General features: G+C 48.5%; 1 protein-coding gene and 1 long non-coding RNA gene across 4 annotated transcripts in view; both read left to right on the top strand.

Annotated features, from left to right (window-relative positions):
* The window catches only part of IGSF11 (immunoglobulin superfamily member 11), a 107533-nt gene extending 100121 nt beyond the window's left edge, over positions 1 to 7412 (top strand). For both annotated transcript variants that reach the window (XM_056341898.1, XM_056341899.1), the window contains 6 exons: positions 1864 to 2027; positions 3181 to 3388; positions 4185 to 4340; positions 5351 to 5473; positions 5705 to 5855; positions 6550 to 7412. In XM_056341898.1, the coding sequence (XP_056197873.1) occupies positions 1864 to 2027; positions 3181 to 3388; positions 4185 to 4340; positions 5351 to 5473; positions 5705 to 5855; positions 6550 to 7000 (1253 nt within the window). In that variant the 3' untranslated portion in view covers positions 7001 to 7412. The remainder of the gene's footprint in view (positions 1 to 1863; positions 2028 to 3180; positions 3389 to 4184; positions 4341 to 5350; positions 5474 to 5704; positions 5856 to 6549) is intronic.
* A 2127-nt stretch (positions 7413 to 9539) lies between these two features.
* LOC130150400 (uncharacterized) overlaps positions 9540 to 24955 on the top strand; it is an 87775-nt gene continuing 72359 nt past the window's right edge. For both annotated transcript variants that reach the window (XR_008822222.1, XR_008822223.1), the window contains exons 1-2: positions 9540 to 9642; positions 15213 to 15330. This is a non-coding gene — a long non-coding RNA (uncharacterized LOC130150400). The remainder of the gene's footprint in view (positions 9643 to 15212; positions 15331 to 24955) is intronic.

Here is a 24955-nt window from a genome sequence, read left to right as displayed (position 1 = left end):
CCAAAGTTGACGCAGATCACTTCTGGGTTTGGGGCTCTTGCCACGGCCTGGCCAGCCATAAGGAAGTGAGGAGTCCAAAAGCATTCCCAGTCTGTTGACCACAGATGCAACTGGAAGGCAGATGCCTTGTAATAAAGGTGATGCTCATTACTGGTTCTTCAAATTATTTACTTCCACTTGCTGTTGACAGCCTTGCATAGGAGATTGATGGATTGAGCTTTCACCAGCTGTTCCTCATCCAGGCACCTAATTCTCTGAGATGTTACCACCAGAGATGAACTCTTTCCCTGGGAATTTCTAAAATGTTCAATATTTTAAAATATGCTCCAAGCTGTGAGGGAAGTCAGACTTGGATTTTTTTCCTGCAAAGTAAGAAACTAATTAATTTCGCTTGGAGAGATTAAAATGGCATTTGTCTGGCTCTGTTCTGAAGCACTTCTGAGCCTCCCTGAACTCCCTGGGGCTTTGGAGGTGGGAGATATGGAGGAGGGAATGGAAGTCTGGGGGAGGTTGCTGAGGATTTGCAAGGTGCTGGGGTGTTGCAGCTCCAGAGCAGTCAGTCCAAACACAGGACATCATCACGGGCTCTTCAAGTGCTAAAAACTTTGTATCTGTAGTACCTGAAGCTCAGCACTTCCAGGCTCAGTGCCCCATCTCTCCATTAGGTAGACTGGGAAGGATCCCAGCAGACAAGCGTGTGGGAGACCACTCACCTTTTTCTCAGAAATTAGCCTGTTCAGTTTTTTTATAGTTCAGATAGAAAGCTGTTCTCACATGAAGCATTTCACCTTTAGCAAACCAGCGTCTCTTGGCAGAAAACAGAAACTTTGCTGGCAGCCCTTCCTGGAGTCAGCAAGAGAATGGGGTGGTCCACAGATTACACGTGGGAGCTAGCAACATTCTGATACTGCCTTGGAGCTTGAAAACGCCTTGCCTTCTCCTCCGGGAGCCTTCCACATGCTTTTGAACAAAGAAGATAGTGAGTTGTCATATAGATATTTTTTGTAGTCCACATTTTGATTTTGTGGGGGAAAATGGTCTAAAGAATTTTAGTGCTACTCAAATTGGTGGTGGTGACTCCTTAGTTAGTTTCATTTGACAAGATTTTGGCAGTAGGAATGGAGCTATTTCCCTGTGTGACTTGAGTCTAAAAACTGCAGAGCTGCTGCACTGGGAAGCTGGGGCTTCTCAGGCTTTGAGCCCTGTCCAGCCTGTGCGGAATGCAAAGAGGCGAGTGGTGAAGATGCTGGAAAATAAATGAGATTTTATGAGATCCTCCATTACCAGTACTCATTTTTTACCAGCTAGATAGTAATACCTGGACTAGAAAAGATTTAGATTTGTAATCCTTTAAATTAAAAGTAGCACTAAAATGTTTCTGCTCATGCTGGACTTTATGAGTCATAGAAGTGGAGGGGGAACTGTGTTCCTCTCTTCTTACCCCTTGGTGAAGACTTTCAGAATACGGTTTCCTTTTCTGTTTCAGGGAAGCTGGGTATCATTGAGACTGATGGGTTTGGAAACACATTTCATTATCCCTTAGACACAGCTTGGCTGCTCTTAAAGCTCTTTCCCTGACACCGAACCAAAACCTGTTGTTTTCAAAAGCTCTGCAACTCGAGTGCTCTCACTCAAAAAGGGCCACCAATCTGCATCTGCCCGTGCAAAAAGTCTGCATGAGAGCAGCCTGATCTGTTGAGGGAGGAATACAATTCTTTTTTAGCCTAAAGTAATTGGTAAGGTACAGTTGTGTAACAACAGGATGTTGCTGTCATGACCTGCAAGTGTATGGGGCCACCTGCAGTGCTTGAACTGAGTGTCCTTCTCCTGAAATGCTTGAACTGGGTGTCCTTCTCTTTCCAGGTCTGGTGTGTCCTCTGGAGGTGTCAGTCAGTTCAGGGAGTATCCAGGTTGCCCGAGGCCAGACAGCAGTACTGCCCTGCACCTTCACCACTAACGCTGCTCTCACTAACCTTAATGTCATCTGGATGGTCATTCCTCTTTCTAACGCCAACCAGCCTCAACAGGTAAGTCCTCTCTTACTGGAGCATCTATTTCTTTGGGGCTTTCCTTTTCCTCCTCCTTTTCACATTGATCTGGATGTAGACGCTTTAAAATGAGTCTCTGGTTGTCCCAGAACTTCATTGTCCCTTCATCGCTGAACATCCCTCTGGATCTTACATGAATCTGATTTCTTCAATGCTTTGTTAACTGATGCACATTGTGTCCTTGGCTACCTTGGCTGGATGTGCAGTTGGGGCAGGTGTATGTGATACTGTGTTGCTGCCCTGGACCTCTGCTGGTTTGTGTGTTCAAAAGAGCACAAGAGGTGTAATCCAGGTTTTGGTGCACTGGATATGGGATTTGGAGGTCCTGGGAGCATCTGCAGACATAAACCTGTGAAATCCATGTAAACGGGGCCATAACACGTGGTCTGTCATAGACTCATCTCCCCTTTCATTTCCCTTACTTTTTCACTGTCTGTTGCTTATGCAAGTCCGTTCTTACGAACATCAGCAAATGAGAGTCTGTCGTGGTGGGAACCAGAGATGTGCTGGGCTGGTTTTTGCCCACATACCATCACATTTGGTGTCCCCATCACGTTTGGTCTTCAGTTGTGAGAACCTGCACTGAAGACTACTTGCTCCTTAGGGACTTGGTCTAAGTACGGGTGGCTATATAAGCCATCTGACTGGTGGAGGTTGTGCAGGTCCAAGGGCTGCATTGCCTGTCATGCAGTGCAACATCAAATCATAGCAGGATCTTACTGGCTGAGACTCAGACTGATACTGGCTACCAGGCAGATGCTCTCCAGCAAAGTTCTCACTGGCCCTTACAGTCTCTGCTTTTTTACACTGATCCTGCCCAGATGGGTAATAACTATTATATGAAGCAGGGTGGTATTTCCAATCCAGCTGGGCCAGAAGACTTGGGTATCTATCTGGTCTGTTATCTTTGTGGATATTTTTATTAAAATAAAACAGGCTACAAAGCGTGTTCCTCTTTTAAACACCTTTGCTGGGATGGGTCTGCCTGGGACAACTGTATACTGAGGTCTGGTTATTTAGTGATGCTTTAGGAACTGATCCTTTCGGCTTTGGAAGCCCATGTTTTGCTTGCTGTTCTTCCTCCTTGCTCAGCTCCTGCAGAGCGTTATTTGAGCCTTCCTTTCTTTTCCAGGTTATTCTCTACCAAGGGGGTCAGATCTTTGGTGGTGCACCCCAGTTCTATGGGCGAGTGGGGTTTGCTGTGACAATGCCAACCACCAGTGCCTCCATCTTCATCAACAACACTCAGCTATCGGATACTGGCACATACCAGTGCCTGGTCAACAATCTTCCCGACCGAGGCGTCAGGAATATTGGAGTCATTGGACTTACTGTCTTGGGTGTGTTTATTGGTATTATGGGGGAGAGGGGAGGAACAGGGACTAGGGGCTCCTCTGTGCATGACAGTGCATCACAGCAAAGCAATATGTAGTGTGTGCATTGGAGCCCATGAACATCGCGTGGTGAGGGATGGGCTGCCTTGTGGGTATTGTGGGAGTTCGTAGGGCACATAGCTTTCACATGCAGGTAGCATATAATGGAGTTTTAAAATATAGTGGAGATAAAGCTTCTGTGGCAGCATTGTGATGTGGAGTTGCAAAGAAGCATGAATAAAGAACGAGGGCATCCTGAAGAGCTGGGAGGACCATAAAGAGTTTTGTGCATAGCAACAGGAGAAGAAAATCAGTTTAGTTTTTTGCTTCCTTTTCATGAAAGCAATTAGTCTTGGATGCTCCCTAGGATGTCAGATATGCCAGTGTGTGCCATTATAGGGATACAAAAGCAAAATGCAACCACAGCAAATTCTGTCTGCAGCTCTGCTAGCTCTCACCACCCTTGCTGTCTCAAAGACAGAAATGTTCACCTTCTTTTTCTCCAGGGAGGGATCTAAGAGAACTGGGTCCTGTGAAAGTCAGCAGTAGTCTGTAACCTTGATGGTCTGGTGGGCCAGGAATCTTTGTGAATTGTCACCCCCCAAACCTTGATGGTTTCTTGTCTGCTGCTTCCCTCTTGTCCCCTTGTCAGCTCATGCCGGTGTCCTTGCTTTCCCCAGCAGTGCGTGTCCAGAAAGAGCCTGCACTCCACTGTTTGGTCATATTTCCTGATCTGCTGTCACCTTCCCCTCTTCTCTCGCAGTTCCTCCTTCTGCCCCACTTTGCAGAATCCAGGGGTCCCTGGACGTGGGCAGCGATATCACACTGACCTGCAGCTCGGAAGAAGGAATCCCCCGACCAACATACCTCTGGGAGAAACTGGACAATGTTCCCAAGTTGCCCCCGACTGCCACACAAGGTGCTCGTTATGTTGATTATCCTCTTATTTATTTCCCAGGTGACAGCCTGGGCTTTCCTTTGTCTGAGCTGCCAGAAGTGGCACGGCTCATTGAGTGTCTGCCGTCACTTGCGGGATCACTTTATTGGAACGAAGATTCCTAGAGCCCATGGTGGACTAGGCACCCTCCAGTGGCCACTTAAATGTTCAGGTTTTTTTGGTACGGGAACCTATTCCCCATTGAGGAACAAGGGTCTGGTTGAATGGGAGAGAGAGAACATGGTGGCCAGATGGTGGCATCTGGCTGGACATTTCAGCTGCCAATTGACCCACATTTTAAACCAAATGAAAGGCTCATAGACTGGAAATGGGGAGAAGGGAGGCAGAATCACCCTGGAGAAATACTTCCAGCTTCTCACACTGAGGTCACTATTCTCCTGTAAGTTACTGCCAGAGCTGCCTTTCAGACGTGTGTAAAAGCAAGGCTCTGATCAGCCTGGGTATTGCCCAGCCCCAAGGCCCATCCATAAGATTTCTTAGCCTAGGTGTCCTGACCAAGTAATGATAGCTATACTTTTGCCCTTTATCCTGCTGTATTTTAAGAATATGCAAGCATTTCAGTCTTACATAGTTCAGGAATGAGGAAAATTGACAGAGCAGGAGGTGGGATGGGAGAGCAGGGGTTCTGCAGGGCAGGACTGAATTTAACAAGTAGATCTGGGTATAGGTAATTGCACGTCTCTTCTTTCCTCCCTTTTCTCACACGATGCTGAGAGTCCCAAGCTTTCATTTGCAGAAACTAATCTAGAAGAAGAAAAAGAACCGTCTAGTGTAAGCTCCTTAAGATCTAATCTTGTGTGTGTGTGTGTGTGTACACGCACGTGCACAGTGCTTCCATCTCAAGGTTATTTCCTAATTTATTTCTCTCGTAAGAGTCTCACACCAAAATTCTCTATTTGCTGACTTTGCCTTTGCATGATTTTCCTCAAGGGGGGGGGAGGGATTTAAATCCTTCTTTTCTTTCTGACTAGACCAAGTCCAGGGCACTGTCACTCTCCGAAATATCAGCACTGTGTCCTCAGGTCTTTACCAATGCGTGGCTTCAAATGCCATTGGAACCAGCACTTGCCTTCTGGACCTGCAAGTCATTGCACGTAAGTATTTTGCTAAGGGAGGCTTGGCCACCTGCTTCTGTCTTGTGACATTAAAGTGCGTAACTGCGTGTGCTGTGAGCCACCATGTGCCTCTCTATCGGAAGATCCTTGTGCCTTGGAATGGGGACGTTGCCTTTCCCCACTCCCAAGCCACGGTAGCTTCAAATGCTCACGGACAACCACAGCCCAGCCCTGATTTCTTCTCCGTTCTCTGTTCAATCCTCCCCACAGCCCACCCCCGGAGTATCGGCCTGATTGCAGGAGCGGTGGCCACAGGTGCTGTTGTGCTCGTTGTTTGCATTGTATTGGTGGCCATGGCACTGTTTTACTGGAAAAATAAACACAAAGAAGAAGAAGAGGAGGAAATTCCCAATGAGATAAGGTAAGGATCACGGAAAGCTGGTGTCAAGGGACCTCTGATTGCCCAGCCAAAGCAGCAGCTGGCAGGAAGGCAATCAGAAATCTCATTCTTGCTAATGCCGCGTGTGTTCTACTGGGCCAGGGAAGATGTCCATATATATCCAGAAAATGGAGGGAGCAATGAAGAAGGGTAAAACCAGATTTTACTTTCAGTATTGCCTTTATTGAGAGCTTTGACCTCATGTTGCTAGCTCCATATGAGAGTGATGTGGTGGGAATCCTGACCCACAATACCAGACAGTGATAGCTGAAAAGCTGTTGAGGTACAGCTGTCACCTTCTCTGGTGTTACAGCCACAGTCTTTCCCTCTGGTAGCTTCCTGCAGCTCCCCTGAGGATCAGCTTCGTTGGTTGTACAGTCATACTGACTGCCTGCAAAGTACAGTGGCTGTCACAGCCACTGGTTTTACCTCCCTAGACACATCAGCATTGAGTCCCGGCCTCAGTGGTAGGCACATGGAGCAATTAATGTGCACAGAGGTGGGTCTTGCAAAAGGGATGAGCAAATGAGCCCATGAGCAACGCTGGTTCATGTTGGTGCTGTCCTTCATCTTGAGTTAATGGTGTTGACCCCCACAGGGGCTGGTGGTGATGGTGGTGGTGGTGGTGTGTTGCGGGCAGCATCCTCTGTGTGCCTTCACATGCTCTCCTTCCCAGGGAGGACGACCTGCCGCCCAAATGCTCCTCCACCGCAAAGACATTCCATGCCGATGCATCCTCATCAGAGAACGACACCCTCACCTCCTCCAACACCTACAACAGCCGCTACTGGAACGACCCCAAAGCCAACCATGCCACGGACTCCTTCACCCGCTTCAGCAACAGCAATGATGCCCACCAGCCCCCCTTCTCCCGCTCAGGGAGCACAAGCACCCGTCCCGTCTATGCCAATGGTGGCCACCCATCCCCAGCTCCCACTAAGACGCTGGTGGTGACGGCCAACACGGCGCCGTCCCCTCAGGAGGTGATCCGGAGCAACGGCTCGGTCAGCAGGAAGCCACGGCTGCCGCACACCCGCTCCTACGCCGTCAGCCAGGCCACGCTGGAGCGGATCGGGGCTGTCCCCGTCATGGTGCCCGCCCAGAGCCGAGCTGGCTCCCTTGTGTAGGGCCACGCGGCGGCTGAGAGCCAAGCAAGGGGCCTCTCCCACCCGGTGGGACAAAGAGACCCTATTCCTTCCTGAATGGCAGTGAGGTGACGGGGGGGGACACACTTGCCTCTCCCCCCTGCCCTCCCCTCCCCAGGCCGCTGCCGGCCGGTGGGACAGCCCCGGCCGTGCCGCATCCCCCTTGGCTGTCGGAGCTTCTCGCGTCGGTGGACGCCACAGATGTGCCAAGGCTGGAGGAGCAGGGAGGTCAGGACGTGCTCCCCGGCCGCTGAGCCCCGGCCAAGATGTGCACCCAGCCCTGACCTCGGGGGGGGACTTCTGCTTTTATTTCCCGTTGGTTTTGCTGGGGATTGATTCCATCCATTTGGGTCTTTCAGGGAGGTTTGGGGAGATATATATATATATTATTTTTTTCTGTTGTTGTTGCTGTTTTATTTCCAAGAGGATGACAGCCTGTCTCGGGGCAGGGGGGGCTGAGCAGGGAGGTGTGCTGAGGCAGGGTATGCCTCAACGTGGCGGCCCCAGCCCCCTCCCCACAGCCCTGGCCCTGCAGCCAGATGAGGGAGGGCGTGAGGGGGCATGGGCCAGGCTGGAGGGGTGAGATGAAGGCACAGCCACCAGCCTGGCCAAGGGGATGGCTGGGCAAGGATGCAGGCTGGGGAGCTTTTGTCTTTATTTTTTGCAGTTCTTCCCCCACTCCGACACGGACACACACACAGATGCAGACACACACAGGACCTCCTCAGACTGGGTGTTTTTCCTGCACCAGCTTGGGGTGCCACCAGAGCCCTGCTCATGGCTGTGGAGGACGCAGCTGTCTGAGCATCCTTCCCTGAGTGAAGGGGGGAGGGTGCGTCGCTGCTGCTGTAGGGCTCACTTCTTTTTTTTTTTTTTTTATTTTTGGGAGGGGGGTGGTGGAGGCTGTTGCTGGGGTTATTCAAGAGGCAGAGAGGAGCAGGGTGGTGTGGCAGAGCAGCAGGCACATCCAGAGGTACCTGCTGCCCCTGGGCTGCTCTGATTTGGGGCAAGTGGGGTCAAACCCTCACAGCTTTGGTGTTTGCATGGTGGGTTTTCCTTATCGGGCTATCCAGGGCTGGCCGGTGTGGCAGGGCCCGTGTTGTGCTTGGGGCCCTCACACAGAGGTATCACAGTTTTCGTTCCTGCTCTCCCATGCGCACAGAATTCCCAGATGCTGGGGCTGGCAGGATTCATTTTCAAATCCCTTTCCTTAGAAAGAGTGGAAGTAGCAGCTTGATGGAGGGGGTGACCCTGTGGAAGCCCACGTGCTATCTCTCTGCCTCCCCTACTTCCCTCAGTGTCCCAGGGTTGGGTACTGGTGGCATCTTCCAGTGGCTCTGCCATCTCCTTGCAGCCAGGGGGGTGGTTGTGGCCGGCACCTATCCTTTTTCTATTGCAACTACATAGCCTTAATCAAAGCCAAGAGTTGAAGCTGCTGAAGGAACCTGGTGCCATTTGGAGGGCTGAACGGAGGGCTGGGATTTACCCTCCTAGGGAGCAGTGGCTCAAAGGGGCTGTACCTGGGTGGGTGTCTCAGCTCTCCTGCATAACAGCAACCCTTGCACATGTAAAGGCAGCGGTCACCTCCAAAAGCACCAGAGCCCTCCCAGGTCTGCTCTTGGAAAAGCAATGCGGAGAGTCACAGGTGACTTTCCATGGCTCTCACATGGGAAAAAGGGTCTGTTTAAGCCAACAGACTCTTCCTCACCCCCACTTCCCTTGTTCCGGCACGGCTTTACTTTCCCTAGCAGTGCACAGACCTTGGGCAGGGCCTCCTGCCTGAGCGCTACCTTTCAGATGCAAGCACAGACTCTGAGGAAGAGGGTGGAGAGGTGAGGGCTGGGTTCCCACATGAACACGCTGGCTTTTGGGGAGATTGGGGCTCCCACGCAGCACTAGGTTTGAAGCTTGGCTGAGATTTTGTGCCTTCTTTGCTTAAAACAAAAAGGAAAAGAAAAGGAGAGAAAAAGTCCAACCTTCCATCCTTCCCCCTCTACCTGACTCCATCCAGAATGGGTGCAAACCCTGGGGGTGGTGCAGGGGGGTGGTTGCTCCGTCTGTGTGTACACGCGTTTCCCTGGAGCAGTCCCCTTCCTGCCTGTGGATTGATGGGGGAAGAAGGGTGGCTTTAGAAACCCTAATGTGGGAGGAACAAAAGAAACAATCCAAGAAAAGCCCAGACACATTCTCTCTGCTTTTGTAACAACCCCTGTGTGACATTTACAGGAGCACTGCCCTCAGCCAGCCCCCTCCTCTACTGGGAAAGCTCTTCTGGTTCCTACCCTCCATGAGACTGTTTGCTCCTCTTTCTTTGTTCTTTCTAATTGTCTAAAATTCAATAAAACTTTATTCATATATAAAAAAAGGACTTATTACTGCCTGCTCCCCACCCACCCCACCCCCAATTCTGTGGCTACAATGAATTTGGCTGTTAATCCTCATCCTTGATATGACTGACAGTAAGCAGTGACCGTGCGACCAGGACCTGTGCGTCATTGCATCAGCCAGTTTGGTAGTGAACCCTGGTACTACAGCCTTGTTTTTCTCATTTGTAATAGCCTGACACATTGCCCTTGAAGGTCCAGTTTCCCAGGCTTGCAAGGTCTCTACTTCTCTAGACAAAGGTGAGTTTTATTTTCTGTCCTTTGGTTGGGGAGATCTTTTGCTGCTGTTAGTGATGTGGGAAAATGTTTTCTAAAATTGCCTAACTTTGCTCATGTGTCGGTTTTGCAATCTGAAACATGGCATGTTCAGCCCAGATTCAGTATCTAAGGCAGTCACCAGGAAGGTCCTCACTGACTTTCCGGGGATTTTCAAGAAGTTTGATGGGGGAAACTGTCAGGAAGGTAACAGAAGTGCGGATCCTCATAGACAGAGCATGGGAAATTCCAGTGTCTGAGCATTCATGCTCCCAGGGCATAAGGGGACTGGGAAGTACATGCTGCTTAGTTTGTATCAACAGCTGCTAGCAGAAGGTTGTTATTAGTTAGGGCAACCTGATGTTTTGCCAAAAATTTTGCATTTTTCTCCCTGTGTTTCATTTTCCCTGCTTCTTTAAAATCCCCTGGATATTCTGAGAGTGATTATTAAACCCAGAAACCTACTGATCCAACAGCAGTCGTAATTCAGCCCTGCTGCATATGCATCATGTTCTCATTCCTTGGTATTTTTCAACACCTAGTTTAAAATACTCCTGTAAATGTATTTTCAGCTATAGGCCTTACGGTAAATGAGATGACTGCATTGCCATTTTCAGAAAGTTGTAGTAGGGATCTTGATGTTTGCATTTTTCATTTTTTGATTGTGTGACCTTGATGTGACATTAATAGCATCTTTGCATTTTATTCTCATGATGGCCCTGTCAGTATTCTGCTCCAGTATCCATTCCTTGCCACTGCCTTGCCCCTTATGTTACCTGCACATTTCTATTGATCTAGAGCCGGAATTCCCAAGATACAGGGTAGTGTGCTGGGTTTGTGCAGCCCCTGGTGTGCTGGAGTTGTAGCCTGTAGATTGTACCTAGTGAGGCATTGCTGCCGTACAGACACCTAGCCAAAAGCAGTGCCAGCTACACGACTTGATAGAGCTCCAGAGTGACTGTTTTATCGATAAAAGCAAAGGTTCAGGCCAGTTTAATTGTAAGTGAAAGTCACTACTGAAATGCTTGAGTTTGCTGACAGCCTTCAACCTCAGCTGTGTCGTGGAGGTTGCCCACCGCAGTGGGTGCCATGGATGTTATTTTAAATGTCAGTACCTATCGGGTTTATTACCTTCCACCAAAGAATATCAGAAGGAAACTTGTTCTAGCACAAGTATTAACTCTACATTTGAGTGCCGAGACAGAGATATATCTATGAGAAGATGCTTCACACTTTAGAATTGGACATCTCTTTAGAGGCTGGTGTAGATGAGAGCTTGATTTAAAACATTCAGGAAATCTGGTCTGTAGACTGCCAGAAGTTTTTTCAACTTCCACAGCTTTTGGACTGGAATCTGCTGATTCATCTGAACTAAAAAAAAACACCTAAAATTACCCAGACACATGCACTTCAACAAACTCTTGCCAGAACACAGATGAGTTTCCAGCAGAAGCCAGTCTAACAGATGGTGTCCCGTCCAAGGCTGCTTGTCTTCCCCATGAGGACCTGGGATGCTCAGGAGATCAGTCCTCCTTATATCATGGTTTAGGTCCTCATGAAGAGTATCTCAAATCAGGGTAGCCTCAGATGGCACCAGGACTGAGGTGACTGGGAGATCAATTTGGTACTGGGCAGAGGAAATCAAACTGAGGGTTTTTTTTATCCTCTCCCCCTTTCAAAAAGGGAAAATATCAGGGGAATTTTCGTACTATATTTCTGGTTTCGTCGAACGCATTGGTAAATTTTTGTAGGTTACTGGATTTTTCTGGGAAGCGACATTTTGCATCCCAGCTTCATCTACTGTAGGCGTGCAAGTGCCTTTGTGTGTCCGCTCGCTAACTGGGCTTCTCCCAGCCATGGTGCTGCTGGTTCGCGAGCAAGTGGATGGGTCTGGGCATGTGTGTGCCAACAGCAAGTGCACCCAAAATGGTTCTTGTCTTAAGAGGGTTTTGAACACTTATAAGGCAGAGGGCAGGGAAAACGGAGGAAGCGGATCTCTTTCACATGGCCGCTTCAGAGCAAACCCAGCAGGTCCCTGTTATTCATACAGCCTCTGTTAAAGGGGCGCCTGGGGCCGAGCTGGTGTGAGTATTGATGACTGAGTTGCCCTTCTCTCTGTGCTTTTTCCAAGTGCTGCTGATTGTCCTGCCGGCGGCTTGTTCTCCTGATGCCAGCAAAGCAGGGCTTCCCCACGGTGCCCTTGCTGCAGCTCTGCTGTAACACTCTGCTCTACACATCTGCCCTTGTTACAGATGTGCTGATGAGGGTCAGGAATATGGGTGTTGAGAGAGGGAATTCAGCATCACTGAGCTACATCTCTCCTCACGTGGGGAGCGGATGAACATCAGGGACAAAGCAAGCCTTGAAAGCCGGGACAGTGAAAGGCTGTGGCTCTTTTTTCTCAGATTATTTTCTTCTGTGTCTGCCTCTGCACATTGCAAGTGCTGGGACAATGTGACTGAGAGGTCTGTGACCTCCTGAGCACGGGAAAGCCCATGCAAGGCATTTCCTGAGCCTGGCACTGGCCCAGAGCTCCCGTTGCCACTGGTGGGCAGTGCAGAAAGTTTCATCAGGTCTCCTACAGAGCGCGGAGGGGGAGTGGGGAGTAAAATGTGGCAAGGGCTTTGGGCACAGGTTGGTGAATGTATTTTTGGGGGGAGGAGAAACGTGGTAGCCTTGGGCCTTCCCGACTCTAGGGCTCTGGCATATTTTCTCTGATGAGTTTCCATAGAAAACGACAGCTAAAACCCACCATTCCTTTCCCCGTGGTACAGCCTGCCCTGCTTTATAGAGCACAGCTGATGTGTAGGAACGGGACAGTGTGCGTGGCTGAAGATCAGACCCTTCACTAAGCCTTCTAATGCCATTTTCTGCTCGTTGTTTTTTCCCTGATTCCCTCCTTCCTCCCACTTCCTCTGTAACATGTTTGAATGAGAAAGTGGATTGGCAGGAAAGTTAATCTATCCATGTAAAAAAAAAATAAAAAAAATCAACAAACAATACCACCCCCCAAAACAAATAGCAGCAAAGAGAGGAGATTAAGACGCACGGCTGGCTGGCAAGTGATTCTTTAGCACTGGATGTAGTCTGGGTCAGCTCCTGGATTTGGACTTATTAAATCATACTTGGGGGAGGGATGATGACTTGCTTCCAGCTGATACGCTTTAATGGGAAAACCGACGTGGTGCATGCGCACAGAGAAGCGTTGGCTGAGGGACCTGATGGAGTAAAGCCCAGAGGCTCTGCAGTTCAGCTTCTTGCATTGAAACCCACTGTGTTTGGGGGCTGAGCCCCACAGCCTGCCTGCCAGCTTCCTGGGTACTATTAATAAGAGCAGAATTTCTCAGGTAGTTGGTTGTGGGTTTTTTTTTGGGGGGTGGGGGTGTTGGTTTTGTTTTTTTTAAGGATCTCAGGACACTTTGGCAAGCTATGTATGGCAATCACCAGGTCATTGTCCATGTGGGTATTTGAGATGGGGAGGGGCGTGATGTAGGTTACACCAGCAGTACTTTTAAGCTGTGGAATTTCTAAGGTTGCACAGTAGCCTAGAGACTTTTTTTAATGCTCTACATCACTGTACAGCATTTCCACTCGTGATCCTCTTCTGTCTTCTCGAGCTGAGGCTTGTGGTGAAGGCACACGTGTGCCCCTGTGTCCCACATGAAGGACCAAGGGCAGCAGAGGCTAAAATTAGAAAAAGTAGAAAAGCCAGTGTGGCTTTAAACTCTTAAAAGTTAAGATGTACCATGAGGGATAGAAACTATCGCAGAAATGTGCCATGAACACCCATTAGTGCTTCTTCCTTTCGGCTGTGGTTTGGTGCTGGCACAAATACACGTAAAACCAAGGACCACCTTTTCGTGACGCAAACCACAGAAATGGGTGAAAAGGGTGAGCAAGCACGTGGACCTCCCACCAGCTCTTCCCTGGTTTGCTCCATGGCTGCAGAAGGCAGCCTGTTCCTGCTGTCTGTGAACACAGTCTCCACAGTCACACTTTTCCTTTCCCATCTGGTGGGTGGGCGCATCCTCCACTCACCCATCCATGCTCAGGGCCACCAAAAGAGGTTGAACGCGGGCACGTAAGGTGTGCGGACACCCAGTGCCTTCACTCCCCCAGCCACCCAGAGCACTCATCGCAGTTGTTTTCCAGGCTAACCTGTTGCACATCTCTCAGATCACGGTGGGTTTTGCTGCGTCTGTCCTTCCACAAGTTGCACGCTGGTCTAGGGAAAGTTGGTTACTTCTGGGGGGGTGGTGGTGGTGGCGGTGTGTGTAAACAGGGGGGTCGGGGGCTCCTGCCCTCAGAGCAGCTGAGCACTGGGCATACTCGCTCGCTCCGCATTTGGGTCACCAAGCTCGGCTCTGTTTGGTGGCTCTACGGTGACATCCTCCGGAGGGATGAAGAACCACAGCAGCTGGCCAGCTCGCCTGCACCAGGCTGCACCTCCGGAGTAGCTCCTAGGTTGGTTTTCCTTCTGGTCCTGCAAAGAATTCAGTGCTCTGCGCCCTGGCTATCAACACCTCTTCCTTTTTTTCCATCCCCAAGATTGTTACTTAGGGTCTGCCCTCACAACTGTGGTGTGTGCTGTGCTGTGGTGGGAAGGCTTGAGTGCTTTGTGTGAGTCCCACAAGCAAATGGTTTTCACCTGCCTTCCCATTCCTCCTCATGTTATGATGGTCTGGGATTCAAAAACACGGGGAATGGGCTGGTACATGTGCCATGCTAGGGAAGAGATGGGACAGAAACACTGTAAGGAGCTGCTGCTTCCTTATTTAACTCTATCCACCGGAGCAACTGACTCCTGATGGGCTCACAGCTGACTTAAATTTGTCCTGCCTTGCTGTTGAGGTTGGGAGGAGCTGCCTGGTTGAGTTTGCTTCTCCTTGCTGAGGCAATGCTTCAGAGCTTGGGGGAGCCCCCAGGGTGAGAGCCGCTGCAAACGAGATCTTACATGCCTGCCAAGCAGCTCTGGGGTTCTAAGGCTCCTTGTGAAACCAGTGCCCATGTCCACGCTCAGTAACGGGCCCAGTTAGTTGCAACATCAAGGACATCCAGAGTTTGCATTCAGATATGAAAGAACTTGCTCAGGCACGTTTGGTGGGGCTCTGGTTCAAAGGGCAAGCTGATTTTTTTTTATTCATTGTATGCAAACCTCCCAAGTTTGATTTTCTTTTCAGCTACATGTGGGTGGGAAATAGGAAACATGACCTTAAGAGATTTTAGATGTCACCAGACTCCAAAGCTTTTCGTTTTGCAGAGAACCCTCTCCAGCCCCAGGCAGTGGGCTCCTGAGATATTCGAAATCAGAGCTTGGTTCCATATCTGTGTTTACCAAAAGCTGGTCTGTGAAATGTCCAAACCAACTGTGGTGTTAAGCCCAGCTATTCGACAAATATTGTTTGCCTTTGGAATACAGCTTATACTGGGGATTTCTGTGTCGTGCCCTCATTTCTATTTTTGTCGGTCAAGTCAAGAGCTTACAGCCCACGGGGCTTTTCTGGTAGCCTTTCAGCTGGGCTTCCATATAAACATTGTGCCCCATCTCTCCCCAGCACACACCAGATACACAGTACATCGAACCTTTCATTCAACTGAAGTTCCTTGTCTGCTGCCTGCGAGGGAGCTGCGGTGCCTGATGGCCGTGTCCTATTTCTAGGCATGGAGTCCAAGGTCTGTATTACAATTGATCAAATCAGTTTCTGAAAGTTTAAAATATTTTTTTATTATTATTATTTTTGGCCACAAAGGATTCTTGGGCTGTAGATTTTTGTTTTGCTTTCTTTTACAAAGATTTTGGGAAGTTATTGGTGACTGTCTGTTTTGTAGATGGAATGGCCATGCATCTTTGCATTGTATTTCGGTTCTCGTAAGCGTAAGTCGCAGCATTAGACTTGTGTCACTCAGATCTGTTGCAAATCCGCTGCTTGTTAAAGAGAAACACAGAGGGAACAGCCCTCAGAAGTGCAACAGCTACACAGGGTAGGAGTGGGAGAGAACAGATACTAGGTGCAAGGCTGTTTAGAGCATGGTCACTATGATTCTTCCCAATGTATTAATTTATTTTAGGTCCTTTTTGCTGCTCATTTAAAGCTTCTGGTGATGTTTCTGCTGCAAAGCTATACTTCACAAACAGGAAGAGTATCCTGTTTCATACCAACAGGTTACCTTTAACACTTGCTACTATCAATGCTATTGAAGTCACTGGGAATGGCTCCACTCCTGCATTTCCTCCCCAGTCTTTATCAGAAATAGGATCGGGGACAAAATGAAATTGTGGTGTGACTTAGAGAAGAGAAACCTCTGTTCCCTTGTTCCAGCTGAGTGGCGTGCAATGAAATGAAGCTGTTAAACTGAAGGAGTTAACTTGGGGCAAAGGCTGATGTGTGCATGTGTGCATTGGGGGCTGAGAGCAGCGTAGTTCGTTAGTTCGTAGTTCGATTTAGGTGAAATGAATGCAGGCAGTGTTAAGTTAACTCGAGGCAAGGGTATTCACCCACAGGAGCACCCCAGTGTACTGAACACTGGTTTGCAGGCCAGCGAGTATTGAAGCCATAAAACATCTTCATATAGTGAAGCCAAGTTATATTCACCAGCCAGTCAAATCTCAGCCACCAGGGAGTTAAATTCAAACTCCTTTCTGAGCTTAAATATAAATGTTCTTTGAATAATTCTTTACTTTGTAGGTGTGTGATTTATATCCTGTAAGGGAAGGAAATTACTCAAGAGGCTAGAAAAAAAAAGCATGTTAAATGAAGACAAATACATGGGGCACTTGTGGTCCAGCAAACTGGCTGCTGAGGAACTAGTCAGATCTGCGTTTCACTCTCAGCTTGTCATTGACTTGCTGCATGACCTGAGGGATGTAGGAATTCAGACACCCATCCTGGGGGGCCACAGCTGGATATTAGAGTGCGTGTCGGAGGCAGACCCCTTGGTTAATCCGAACATCGGAGTCTGAGCCTGAAAATGTTAGCTTTAGTCTCTCTGAAACTTTTGTTCCCCACCTGGAAAACTGATATCATTGTAAAGAACAAGCTTGAGAATGCCTTCAAAAATATCATCTAATCTACACACACCTGCACGTGCGCACATGCCCAAGCAACCCCATGGGGTCCAACCTAAGAGGTTGAACTATATTTAATTGCTTGCTGATAGATGGTTAACCTGCTTTTAAAGATCTCTGCTCAGAGAGTCCACAGTTTTACTAGGCACAGGGATAAAAGGGAATGCTTCCAATATTGGTTCTGACTGACCACCTTATAAAAGTTTTATTTTTTAAGGATAATCTACATATTTCTTCATATGTGCATTGCCAGCCCTGGGGATGCTGCAGAGGGGGTATGCTAGGAATACACAGATCTCTGTACTTATCATTCATTTACTTGCAACCAGAGACTAGGGTTTTCCTTAGTGCTAACCTGTCTTCAGGACTGCCTCGTTCCTTCGCTCTCCTCTGTCGGGGCTGCAGCTGCTCGAGGTAGATGACCAGCTACACTCAGAGTAGCTCTTCAGAAATGCAAGAAGGGATTTAATTCCATTCCAGTCACCTTTGGCAAGCCTGGTGGCTTCATCCTGTGGACGAGAAAGCCATGGGGGGCCGGTTTTAGCTAGCATCTAGCAAACTCAATGCTGGGAGTGTTCATTAAGCACAGGAGAGCCGGGTATGACCTCCACAGGCAGAGCTGCGGTCAGCGTACAGCTGGCTAGCAGTCCCATCCCCCAGCTATGGCTGGGAGCTGGGGGCACCCAGCTAACCCCCGAGCCCTCCACAGACCTGGATGGAAAGACAAATGTTTTGCTACTTGGAGAAAAAGAGGGAGCGATGGGTTTCATGTTTCTGGTGCTTCTTGTACGAAGTGGAGAGCTTTGCTGATCGTGTCACATGGCCTTGAAAGAGGGACCAGCTGCTGGGTTTGGGGAGCAGCGGGTGGTTTAGGACTTGCTGCACTGGCTGGAGGAACATTGCTGAGCTACGGAGTGGCACAAAAGCCAGTCTGCTCTGTGAACTGGTGTCAGGACTTGGCCACTGCTGCACTGTGTGGTGGTTCCTCTTGCTGTCCGGGTACCAGGTAGAAGCATCGGCTCTGTTGCCCTGGCTGCTCCCAACGGGATGGCTGCAGCATTAACAGCTTCCCAGCAGGTTGGTAACTTGCAGTCAGGGAGTGTGCTCAGAGGTGAGCTGGGGAAAACAGCCATTTGTTGAGAAGATGTTGAGAACCTTCACAGTCAATACAGTTCCTTTGCACGGTGACAGCCACCGCACAGACAGGGGCGGCTGCATCTTTCTCTGTGCTGTCCCTCCTCATCCACCTTATCCCCAAGGCAGCTGTTCTTCCAAGCCAGTGTCCTATTCCCTCAGCCTCCTGCTCTCAGACGTAGGCCCCTCTGGCTTTCTCCATCTTTCCTCTCTTCCATCCATATATCCTCTCCAGGCTATTCCCTCCCTTGGTGTTTGCCTCAGAGAGGACTTATCTCTTGTCACCCGCCTCTGCTTTGCCTCTCCTACTGCTGACAAGTCTGTTCCCTCTTTGTGGACTCTGCCATTCCTTCTCTTCCAGTCCCTCTCCCTGTCTTTTCCCTGTCCCTTACCCTCTTCAGTCCTGGTCCCCCAGTCCATGAGGCTGAAGCCTCTCCTCCAGTTCCCCTCACTCTCTGGCTTTCAGGTCTAAGGCCTTTCCCCCATCCTTCCTTCCTCTGCTCATCCATCTTCTGCCTCCTCCCAAATGCCTTCATCTCTCTCAATTTTCCCAGTTTTGTGGTGAGGGCCATTTAGCCCTAGTGTGGGTCTCTGAGGGAATTCAGGAGCCTGGCTATACAGTGAGGCCCATCATTCCACCAGTACCCAAAGACTTCGTTCTACCACCTCTTAAAAGAACAACTTAGTCCTGCCCACTCCTCCGTAAATCCGTGGTGAGGCAGCACACCTCGCCATCACACCTCGTGCGATGGGCAGCTGCGTATCTCGGTGTTTGCCCTGCCTCCGAGGCGCAGAGCTTCTGTGGGAATGCTGGTACCAACCCCTGGCGTCCCAAATGATGCGAGAATCTAGATCCACATTCCCCCACCCCTCCTCTAAGAGAGATGTAAATGGAGATATAAAGCAGCGTTCACGTCACCTGTCACTCATCAAGGATAGCAAATAAAATGTGTCATGAAAACAGCCAGCCCTGTTCCTGAGCTCTCCTGCCAGCAAGGCTTAGCAAGGAGGCCAGGCAGGCCATGGAGATGAGTTGTGGCTGGGCAAAGTGTGGGCTGAGCGAGCAGGAGCCAATGCTTGGAAGAAGCTTGCCCCGATACGATGCGGGCAGATTATCCTGTGTGGATATCTTGTGGACTTTGGTCTGGGGGGATGCCAAGGTAGCAGCCCCAGCTATCAACGTGTACCCTTACTGCAAGGTGTCAGAACCAGAGCTGGATGTTCAGTTGCCAGGTGGAGCCTGTAGTTTGGAGAAAAAAGGAAAAAAAGAAAAGAACAAAAGAAAAAAAAAAAAAAAGAAAAGAAAAAGAAGGGAGGGAAAGGAGAAAACAAAAGGAAAAAGAGAGAAAAAGGGGGGGGAAAGGAAAAAAGAAAGAAAAAAAAAGGAAAAAAGAAAAAAGGAAAAAAGAAAAAGAAAAAAAGGAAAAAGAAAGAGAAAAGAAAAAAAGAAAAAAGAAAAAAGAAAAAAGAAAAAGAAAGAAAAAAGGAAGGGAAAAAAGTAAAATAGAAAAAAAGTAACACAGAGGAAAAAGGAAAAAAGGAAAAAAAGAGACTTTGGACAGCAAATAAATCTCAGTGATAGGGAATAAAATAGAGAGCACCGAGTTGTCATTTTTAATAGACTTTTTTCCTCTAGACCATGACTGCACTTAAACCCTTCGAAAACGACGCTTTCTTTCAGGGTCACCTCTGCAGGCCCGCCCTGCCCTGGCCCGGCTGCTGTCACCCCCGGCCCCCGGCGCTGGGCTGAGCCCCCCCGCGCCGCGCCGAGCCGCGCCGAGCCGAGCCGAGCCGAGCCGGGGCCGCCGGCGGCTGGCGGGGAGGGACCGTCGGGGGGCAGCAACATCCAGCGCTTCGGATCCTGCGCTCCAGGATCCCTCCCGGCTCGCTCCCGACCGCCGGGGCTTTGCGCCGCAGCTTCAGGACCCGGCTCCTTTCCAAACCCCGGGCTTCCAATTTCTCCCCTTCTAGCCCAATAGCTTTGTAATCAATCTGCTGCGTGGGGAAGGAGCTGGCACCCTTCATTCGTGTCACCTTGGGTGCAACCTTCATGTATGTCAGAAAGGAAAAATCCTCTGCGTTTCCTGGGAAGGGGCGAGGGAGACAGTGGCACTTCTAGCTGGGATCTGTCACCCTCCCGCTTTTGCAGGGAGAAGGGTCTGCCTGGGTGAGGGGCTGTGCCGAGCTGCTCCGAGGCGGGGGGTGGCAGCAGGCAACACACAGTGGGAAGCAGTCGGATTTTAAATGCACAATTTCTTGCAAATTAGTGAAAAATATCATGTGTTTTGTTTGCAGATTAGTTCGGTTTGGGGTTTTTTTTGCAAGACTCACAGCTATGACACCCTACCACTCCCACCCCAAGGTGTCCCGCAAGTAAAAACCATGACATTTGATTAAATTTTACAGTTAGATAGGTAAATTATTTCACCTCCATAAATTCCTACCAAAGTGGTTTTAAGCAGCTACAGGCTTTTCCCTCTCATTCTTCCCTGCTGTGATGCAGCTTTGCTGTTCACTGTTTAACAGCTGCTGCTGCAAACCAGAAGCAGGTTTCATCTCCGTCCTAGGTGAAATGCTGCTTTTTTTTTTTTCTTTGTTGGTTCTTTGTTTGTTTGTTTGTTTATTTGTTATCATGATAAAAGTGGTAGGAGCTTTTAAAGACAGGAAAAGGCCATGGCAGTTGTTCCAAGGAGTTTAGAGTCTGCTCTCCTGAAGGATGCAAGAAGACTGACAGTAAGATGAATGAGCAGGCACGCTTCACGTGTGCCTTTGTAGTTTCCTACTCAGCAATGTCTGTGCGGTTGGAGGAGCAAAGGAACGCTGGATTTGCTCGCAGGTACTTGAAAGAAAACCTTGAAAATCCAAACCTCATGGAGGGAGAGGTGTGGAGAATGGCAAAAACAGCTTTGCAGAAGGGGTCGGGGGTGCATCTTTGGCCACAGGACCCTTTGGGAAGAGGTGAAAGGGCGACTGCTCAAGAGGCTTCAGCAGAGGTGCTGCTAGCAAGCTGATGGAAGAAACAGGTGGGTGGAGGATGAGTTGTCAAGATGAGGGCAAAACGCTTCAAATGGACTGCAAAGGGGAAAGAGAACTGGTCAAGAGAGGGCCTGGAGGTGTTTGAGCAAAAGGTGTTGGAGAGGGTAATGGCAGCAGTGTCTTGAATAGACTGAGGCTCAACAGGTTTTGTGGTCAAAGCTCAAGGTAATGCAGGTCTAGAGAAGGTTTTGTTATTTTGTATACATTCTGAAGGTTCTGTAATGGGGCTTTTCTTGTACAAAGAATACAAATATACCTTTCAAATGGCAGCTTGGAGACACGTAGAGCTGTTATTCAGCCTGTACTAGACCTCCTTCAAAACTCTCTGGCAAAAAAAAGGAAGACAGTAAAAAGTTCATATGAAATTTCCATGCAATATTTTCATAGTAAACATATGCTTTTCAAGGGAAGGAACAGAAATGTTTTTCATCATGAAATGGTGAGGTTTGGCAGTTGTTTACTGGGTTTGGGTATTTTTTCCTTTTTCCTCCCTCTACCCACCACCATCTTCTGTCTTTGAGTTTTTCAATATAAAATCAGCATTTTCTCCAGCTGGGGTCATTTACTATTCTCTCCTAGCTGCCAATGTGTTTATCTGAAATCCCAGCCGAGAAGGGCTTCGGATTTGCCTCTCTGTCATGAAATGGCTACACAGAGCAATGCAAACCTCAGAACTAAGAAAAGAAACCTTACAATTAAAAATGGTGCATCAGCCTGTGAAATCTCTTCCTAAGGGCACACCAGTGGTGCTGAGACACACACATAGTCCCTGTTGTTACCCTCCTGAGATGTTTTAGGGTGTTACTGCCCTGGCATGCTGCTGATGGAGAAGCAGGACCAGCAGTGTTCAGAGCCCCCGTGTGAGGAGCAGCTGGATTTGGCAGTGCTGGCAGCAGCACTCAGTAACACAGTGATCTGATGTGAAGAACATCTGCTGGAGACAGATAACTGGGTGAGAGAAGCCTGCAGACTTTTTGAATGGTAACTCAAACTTCAAACTAGTGTTTGCAACACAATGTTCTACTTCATCTACTTCCTTCTCTAGAGAGACGAAGGATGCTTACAAACACCCTGGAAACATGCTGAATGGATTAACCCACTGGAAAGCGGCTGGCAAGAGGGAGCTAGGTCTGGCTGTGACTCAAAATTCACCCATGTTTCTTCTTTATGAGAATATTAAGTAAGGAGAAAGCATCCATCTTTCTCGGGATAGAATATATATCCTTGTGCTACACAAGGCGATGCCGCACTGTAGATGCAGCCATCTTCCCAGTCATTTCTGGTGGTCAGCCTTCAGGGAAGAGTGAGGACACCAGCCCTGACACTTCATGGTATTCCCATCCCACCTTGATACAGAACAACTTCAACTGGACGTCGCTCTGTTCCTTTTCCAGCCTGTTGTGCTGAGGGGGACAGCTTAACCCACCCGGTTAGATTGAATAGGTTGATTCCTACCAGGCTGAGTGACCAGAGGGGGAAATTCACTGTGAATATTGGTTCATATTTGAAAGTGAATTTTCATTCAGAACAGAGACACATCCACATGACTGCAGCAGCTAAACCAACCAAGCATTGAATTGAGGCTATTCATAACAAACTGTCCATGAATGGCCTGCAGGGCAAAAACTATCTGCAGGAGAAATTCATGGGCAATTCTGACTAATGAATGAATTTGGGAATTTGGCTTTCAGTTTGCAGACAGTTCCCAAAGAGGGAAAAAAAACCCCACCACCATATGAAACTTATTGAATAAATGATTTACAGTGAAATATTTGTTCAGCTCTAATCTCTGTAACGTGTATACTTTATGGTGTTAGAAAGCACTTCAGGATTAGCTGTGGGAGCTATATGTCAATGAATAGTCTGTGAAAAAAACATTCCTTTCTGAACAACGGTATGGAGAAGGGTTATTGTCACCTGCTGCAGAGGGAGCCTGGGAAAGGGCTTGTGCTTGGGAAAGGGCTGCTGGATTCCAGCAGTGCTCCTGGGCTCTGCAAAGCAGAAGTAAAGGCTTGAAATCCACCATCCTCAAGGACTGCAGCAGCCGAGGGCAAGAGGGGTGACACTAGGGCGTGTGCATGGGAAGGTTTGGCAGCCGTTGGAGAGAGTCATTGCACTTCTGCAATGATATCCACGGAGAGGCTGAGCTGTGATCGATTTTCACCAAGACTGTAAGAAACATAACTCAAACCTTGTTATATAACAAGGGTATTTATATATTCGAGGTGCTAAATGTTCATCTGCCTGGAAGCGCCTCGCAGCTAGGCACAGCATGCCTTTATGCCTTTACTCCATAGCGTTTTACACGGTGCTACTACTAACAAGTCCTCCTGGGAAAACAGTAACTACACCTTGAGTGAATATGCTTTCAGGTTCACGTGGAGATGTTGCTAACTATCCCCTATTTGGTGCTCATCTAGATGCTGTTCTGCACTGCATTGCCCCATTTTAAGACCAGCTTGCCCCTTCTGTGCATACCTTGTCCTGCTGCAGGGACCTTCTGGCTGGCTCCTACCCATCTATGCAAATGCTGTGAGCAGCCCTGTGTGCCTGTTTCCCCTGGTGAGCAGTATGCAGAGAGCAGCTCCGTGCTTCTACTTGGCACAGGCAACAGAAACTGCTCCCTACCACTTCTTTGCAGCAGCAGGAACTGGCTTTGCTTTGGCAAAGCTGGAAGTGGAACTGACTTCCGAAGCTCGTCTGACACCGAATCCAAGGAAAGGAGCCAACGCTGAATCCAAGGTAATTAAAAAAAAAAAAAAGAAACTGAAATTGTTCCTGTTCTGCGCTGGAAGCCCTGGACAGCACTTCTGCAAGAACCTTGAAGTGGGGCAATGAAGGGCTTTTTGCAAAGCCCACCCTGCTCTTGCTCTTTTCCCCCAAATGCATTGAAAGCTTCTAAGCTGAGCCCAGCTGGGAGGAGACGTGCTGCATGTGGTCCTTGTGTGAAGGAAAGCTCTACAGGAGCAGCTTCTGGGAGTGCATGAAGGAAAGCTGTATAGGAGCAGCTTGCCTGGGAGTGCCGTGGAGATTAATAACAAATATGATGTGGCATCTCATTACAAGTGTCTACAGGGAGCAAAAGGCGTTGGCTACTGGTTTGTGCTGCTCCTCTCTTTCTCACAATGTTGTTAAAATTGGAGCTCAGCCTTCCTTCCCTTACACTCATTGGCCACGGTTGTCTCCATGTCCCAGTTCTGTGACTGCTCCCTGTTCACTCTTCCACCCCTTCATCTACCCCCTATGGGTATCACCTGTTGGTAATGAAATAATAATAATATATTACCCCCTTGGCTCACTTGCCATATTTCCTCCCTGGCCAGCTCCAGATGCCAGCTTCATGTGGGGGTTAACGAATCCAGTGTGTTCCACACCAGACCGGTTTATAATAGCAGCAGAAATAAAAACAGAGACAGCAAGAGCAAAGGTGCATTGGCTCATACTCTTGGTCATGTTTGCTTTTAGTAACGTTGACGTTTCAGGAAATAACGGCCCAGATTGGATGATGAAGACATTTCCAAACACATAAAGGTTTTAGAGCATTACAAAGCATTAGACTTTATAACAATTACTGGTGAATTGTATTAATTTTGTGGCATGTTTCAGATGTTAAAAAAAGAGAACTTGGAGCAATGATAGTACTCTATTTTGGTACAAACAATGGAGGCAAAGCAACTTTCCTGGAAGTGCCTGTCTTGCAAACCTTTTGCTTCCAATTCTGATTCATCTGGAGGGATAGGGACTGGAGAAAACAATCCTGAAATCACAACGTAGAATTCTTAAGTTAAATGTGATCGTAATACCATTGTTCTATCTTTTTACTACTCACTTTCATTATTGCAAATCCTTGTATGTAAGTGAGCATATTCTTTTATCCTTAAATCTCACCTGGTGACAAAGCAAATTTCTGAATAATGGGACCCAAATGTAGACACTGCAATCTTTTAGGGCTGCTTTGCCATTATTTGAGCTTGGGCTGACAAACCTTTGTTTCATCTACTGCCCAGTGTGCGGCACTGCAACGTCATGGGGAAGTCCACTTTTGTGCTACAAGCCGCCAGG

The sequence above is a fragment of the Falco biarmicus genome, chromosome 5 (genome assembly GCF_023638135.1).
Source record: "Falco biarmicus isolate bFalBia1 chromosome 5, bFalBia1.pri, whole genome shotgun sequence".
Classification (NCBI taxonomy): Eukaryota; Metazoa; Chordata; class Aves; order Falconiformes; family Falconidae; genus Falco; species Falco biarmicus.
The sequence above is the reverse complement of the archived record's forward strand: the minus strand, read 5'-3'. Positions and strand labels throughout refer to the sequence as shown.